The sequence below is a fragment of the Dendrobium catenatum genome, unplaced genomic scaffold (assembly GCF_001605985.2).
Source record: "Dendrobium catenatum unplaced genomic scaffold, ASM160598v2 fragScaff_scaffold_872, whole genome shotgun sequence".
NCBI lineage: Eukaryota > Viridiplantae > Streptophyta > Magnoliopsida > Asparagales > Orchidaceae > Dendrobium > Dendrobium catenatum.
Genome location: NW_021319334.1, coordinates 6,826 through 11,987, shown reverse-complemented (window position 1 = coordinate 11,987; position 5,162 = coordinate 6,826). Strand labels below are relative to the sequence as shown.

General features: G+C 43.8%; 1 protein-coding gene across 1 annotated transcript; it reads right to left on the bottom strand.

Annotated features, from left to right (window-relative positions):
• Positions 1-649: 649 nt before the first annotated feature.
• On the bottom strand, positions 650-2,980 carry LOC114580234. The gene has a single exon (XM_028697093.1). The coding sequence runs from the start codon at positions 2,978-2,980 to the stop codon at positions 650-652; it is 2,331 nt and encodes a 776-aa protein (XP_028552926.1).
• Between the last annotated feature and the right edge of the window lie 2,182 nt (positions 2,981-5,162).

Genomic DNA, 5,162 nt, shown 5'->3' with positions numbered 1-5,162 from the left:
GGTTTGGGACGGGAAGCGGGGTGTATAAACCCGTGTTCTGTTTTCTCTGTTTAGCTAGTTGGCAGGTATGGCATTGTTTGATCAGTCTACTAACATCTCACTTGAGACTGGGCCAGAAAAATCTATACTCAACCGCTGCGATGATCTTAGCCTGCCCAAAATATCCAGCTAAGCCTCCTGCGTGTGGTTCCCACACAAGAAATTCACGAAGAGATGTGTTGGGAATACACAGCTTCTGAGACTTGAATAAGTAACCATCCTCTAACAAGAAATCATCTACAGCTGGCTTATCTCCCGTCGTTAGTGACGCATAAATATCTTTAAAATCCGTACACTCTTGATAGTCATCCTTGATGCAATCAAATCCGACAACTTCTGTTCTCATCTCTCTAGTGACCATTATTCTACGGCTCAAAGCATCAACTGCTTTATTTTCAGTTTCGGCTTTATGTCTGATAGTGTACGAATATTCTTGTAAGAATTCAACCCAACGACCATGACGGGCATTTAACTTCTTTTGGGAGTTGATGTATCGCAACGCCTCATGATCCGAAAAAATTAGAAACTCTTGGGGTAGCAAGTAGTGTCTCCAATATCTAAGGGACTGAATGATAGCATAAAACTCCTTATCGTAGGTAGAGTACCTCTGTCATATGTCATTTAGTTTCTCGCTAAAGTATGCCACAGGATGTCCCTCTTGTGACAAGACTCCTCCTATTCCGATCCCTGATGCGTCGCAGGTTACCTCAAACACTTTAGAAAAATCCGGGAGACACATAACAGGAGCTTCTACCATTTTCTTCTTGATATCCTCAAAAGCTTTGGTCGCAACTGTCATCCAATGGAATACCCCTTTCTTAAGACAGTCAGTTATTGGGGCTACGATGGTGCTGAAATTCCGAATAAACCTTCGATAGAATGTGGCCAATCCATGAAAACTCCTAACATCCCGAATATTCTTAGATTCTGGCCGCTCATTTATAGCTCGCACCTTTTCTGGGTCCGCAGATATTCCTTGAGTTGAAATGATAAATCCAAGAAAGGTCACACTGTCAGTGAGGAATTTACATTTGACAGGGTTGGCGAACAATTGCTCTTTCCTCAAAACTTCACAAACTTGTTTTATATGATTGAGATGTTGATCCACCGAATTACTGTAGATTAATATGTCGTCAAAGTAAACTACTACAAATTTTCCTAAGAAAGGCCTAAGAACTTGGGTCATAACCCTCATAAAGGTACTTGGGGCGTTGCTCAGACCAAACGGCATAACAGTCCATTCATAAAGTCCATGCTTCGTTTTGAACGCCGTCTTCCACTCATCCCCTGGACGGATTCTAATTTGATGGTACCCACTCTTAAGATCTATCTTGGAAAAGAGAGTTGTTCCGGTCATCATGTCCAACATGTCATCTAACCAGGGAATGGGAAACCTATACTTGACAGTAATCTTGTTGATAGCACGGCTATCAACACACATCCGCCACAAGCCGTTCTTTTTGGGAGTCAAAAGTGCATGAACAGCGCACGGACTAAGGCTCTCCCTAATGAATCCTCGTTGTAGGAGTTCATCGACTTGTTTCTTCAGCTCAGAATGCTCGGTCGGGTTCATACGGTAGTGCGGGAGGTTGGGTAGGGATGCTCCCGGCACTAAATCTATCGCGTGTTGTATGTCCCGCAGGGGTGGCAGTTGGTTAGGTAAATCATCTGGGAAAACATCAGCAAAGCTCTCAAGAAGAGGCTTAACTTCCTCGGGGATTTGCTCTTTTTGATCCTCATCCACTTCTCTCGCTACTAGGGCATACATGGGTGTTCCTTGGGTGATCTCATTTTCTACTTCCTTAGCAGTCAAGAGGTGGAGCCCTTTGCTTTGTTTGGCTGGGGTAGGCTTGGCTTCCGTCTTGGGAGGTCTGGGTTGAGAGGGTATTAACTTAATTTTCTTTCCATTATGTTCGAACATGCAGGTGTTCGTTCTCCCATAGATATGAACGTCATTATCAAATAACCAAGGGCGACCCAAGATAATTTGACCTACGTCTATGGTCAAAACATCACACCAAATCTTCTCTTGATATCCCACAAACTCTATGGGAATGAGGCTTCGATCCTTAATTTCTATGGTAGTCGAGTTGATCCAAGCAACCTTATACGGATTTGGGTGAGGGGTCATCTTAAGGTTGAGCTTGGAAACCATAGCTGAAGAGACTGCATTGATGCAACTTCCACTATCGACAATAACCTTGCAGCTCTTTTCTCCAATCTTAACAAAGGTATGAAAAATGGAAGTCCTACGCCAATCATCATTTAACTTAGGTTGTGATAAAGCGCATCTAACAACCTGAAAGGTAATGGGTTCTTCCTCCATAAAAGAGTCTTCTTCCTCATCAACATGGTGAACCAAATCAGTCTCAGGTTCGTTCTCCTCTTCGTCCACCTCTTCAATTATGGTGACCTTGTAAGGACTAGAACACTGCGAAGCAATGTGTCCATACACATGACACCTATAGCACTTGGTTCCAGAGTTGGGTTTGGAAGCGTCTCGTTCGGGGGTCTTGCCTTTGAGGTCCGTGCGAGGTGGGGCTGAACTAGCAGTGGGTCGGCTTGCAGTCGAACCCGAGGGTCGGTTTTGGGGTTGCCCAGACGAGGTTCTATACGAGTTTGAGCGGGAGTCAAAGTGTTTCGTTTGGGAGTGGGTTTTAGAATCTTCAAGGTCGAGAACTAGGCTGCAGGCTGCCTCTAACGAGTCTACTCCTCTAGCAAAAAGTTCGGTTCGTAGATCTTCCCTAAGGCCAGCTCTAAACATGAACAGGATTTGAGTTGGGGTGGCCGACTCTTCGCCATTGCAACGGATCAGGAAATCGTCGAAGGCCGAGATATAGTCTTTGACGGGCTTGCTCCCCTGGGTCAATCTATTCCATTTATCAAGGAGCTTAGGGTAGTATGAAGGAGGGAGATATTTTCTCTTAAGTTCTTGCTTCATCGTCCTCCAATCCGTGATAGGGTGTTCGCCTCGAGCCTCTTAAGCCTCTTCATCCCGTCCATAGCCTATTCCTACTAAACCTGTTAAACAATTTGATTTCCAAAAGGAGCTCTCTCAATTTGGAAACAGATTAATATCCGTTTCTTTTCCCTTGCCGCCATCCTCCAATCTTTCTTTCCTTTTCTTTCAAACCAATTACGAATTCAATCCCTTCTCTCTCACGGCCATGCATTGCTGGACTAAAGGCTAATGCTTTCCCTTCTAATTCTCCTTGCTCCCAAGCATAGAAACCTGTGAATTTCTCTCAGGTTTTTGGTGGAAACCTGAGACCGTTTCAGATTATAGCAAAGTCAATTTTCTGTCCTACATCAGTCCCGGACAGCAAGGTTTTCTAGGGTGGCAAGTGACCTAGGTGATTGGGTAGGTGGCAAGTGGCAAAGAAAACACTTAGGTATAGTAAATATGAATGTTTACAATGATATTAGCATGCAGAAAATTTCTGGACAGCAAAGTTAAACAGTGAATAAAATTACCTAGATGATGTTATGCATGTAAACGACCAATGGCAAGGTAAACTCGACTCCTAGGATGCATCTAGCAAAAACAAAGCATGCTAGCCATGCTCTGATACCAAGATGATGTGATACCAGAAATTGAGTCTCAGAAAATTAATAAAAGTTCGTTAAAGTAGTGAAAGATCAATCTTAATGATTTTCTCAATTGATACTTCAAGAAGGATCTTAGAATTCAACCAAATCTAGGCAAGTTATTACCGCTAAATTAGCAAGATCTGTAAAATAACGACAGCAATAAAAGTAAAGCAAATGAAAAGCCAACTTGAATCCCGCAGTTAACAAAGCGATGGTCTCACCTTGAGGCTATGCTCATTTACCTACGTCTAGGCTTGTTGGGAGAAAAATAGCCACACTAGTGATGAAACCACTCTAAGGGCGACGGTACCGTAGATCCGTAGGGACGGAGAGGAAGGCGCCGGTCGGGGAGGTGATGTGGAACGACGCCCCTCAATGATCCACGTGTAGACGGAAAAATGGTCGTCGATAGAATCCACTAGAGTTGGTAGGATCCGGTCCAAGTATTCTTCGACGGTGTCATCAAAGTCGAAGCCTACGTCGAAGAAGGGAGATATGAGGATGTTAACTCGTCCACGGTTGTCGTACTCAAACCCGAAATTCCACTCGGGTTCCTCCATTCATTCTTGAAGATGCGAAGGGGTGGTCGTCACAAAAACTCTCCAATGAGAGGAAGAGGTGGGCGGCGGGTGTAAAGGGGATGGGGAGGCCGGCGGTAGAAGGGGGTGATGGGAGGTTGGTTTAGAAAACAAAGAAACTAAAATTGAGATTAATTTCAATTTTGGGAGTTTTGGAGGGGAAATTTGAATTCCAATGAGAGGCCAATTAATTCCTTAATGAGGAATTAATGGGGGAAAGAGAGAGAGGAGGCCGGCGGTGGAAGAATAGGGAGAGGGGGGAGGATTAAACTGAAATTATTTCAGTTTTAATGAAAAGAGGAGGTAAAATTAATGGATCCTAATTTGAATTTCAAAATAGGATCAAGGGGTTTAATGTGGTAATTAAAGAAAATTCCACCTAGGGGGCCGGCGGCATAGCTAGGGAAAGGGAGAATTGGGGAGAGAAAAAAAGGGTGGTTTCCAATGTGGTTTGATGACGTGGCAAGGATTTTGAAAACTCCAATTTCATTAGAAATTGATTTGATCATGAAAACCTTTCTAATTTGGACTTCCAAATTAGGAAACAATTCAAAATTTGAACCTCAAATTTTACATTGGAAATTGGTGGAGAGGGGGAGCCGGTCGGGTGGGGGAGGGATCTCGGCAAGGTGGGTGGTCGGCGGTTGGGAGCTTGGCCGACGGTGGGGGAAATCCTAGGGAGGCCGGCGGCAAGGGCTAGGGTGGGCTTTGTGTAGAATTTTGTGAAGGGGGAAAAGAGAGGAGAATGGAAGAGAGAAAATACTAGGGTACACAATTACCTAGAGAACTCACTAAGAGATCTCGAAGAAGAACTCACCAAGAGATCTTTGTTGCACTCACAAGAGAACATAGAAAAGAAATTTCATTTCATCCAATAATAATCTCAAGTACAATGACAAAGCCTTTTATATAGGCTCTCTAGAAATAAAATGCATAAAGACGATAACGCCCTTG

Excerpts from the sequence above, each read along its gene's own strand:
- LOC114580234 (XM_028697093.1), bottom strand. The coding sequence starts at position 2,980 with ATGAAGCAAGAACTTAAGAGAAAATATCTCCCTCCTTCATACTACCCT.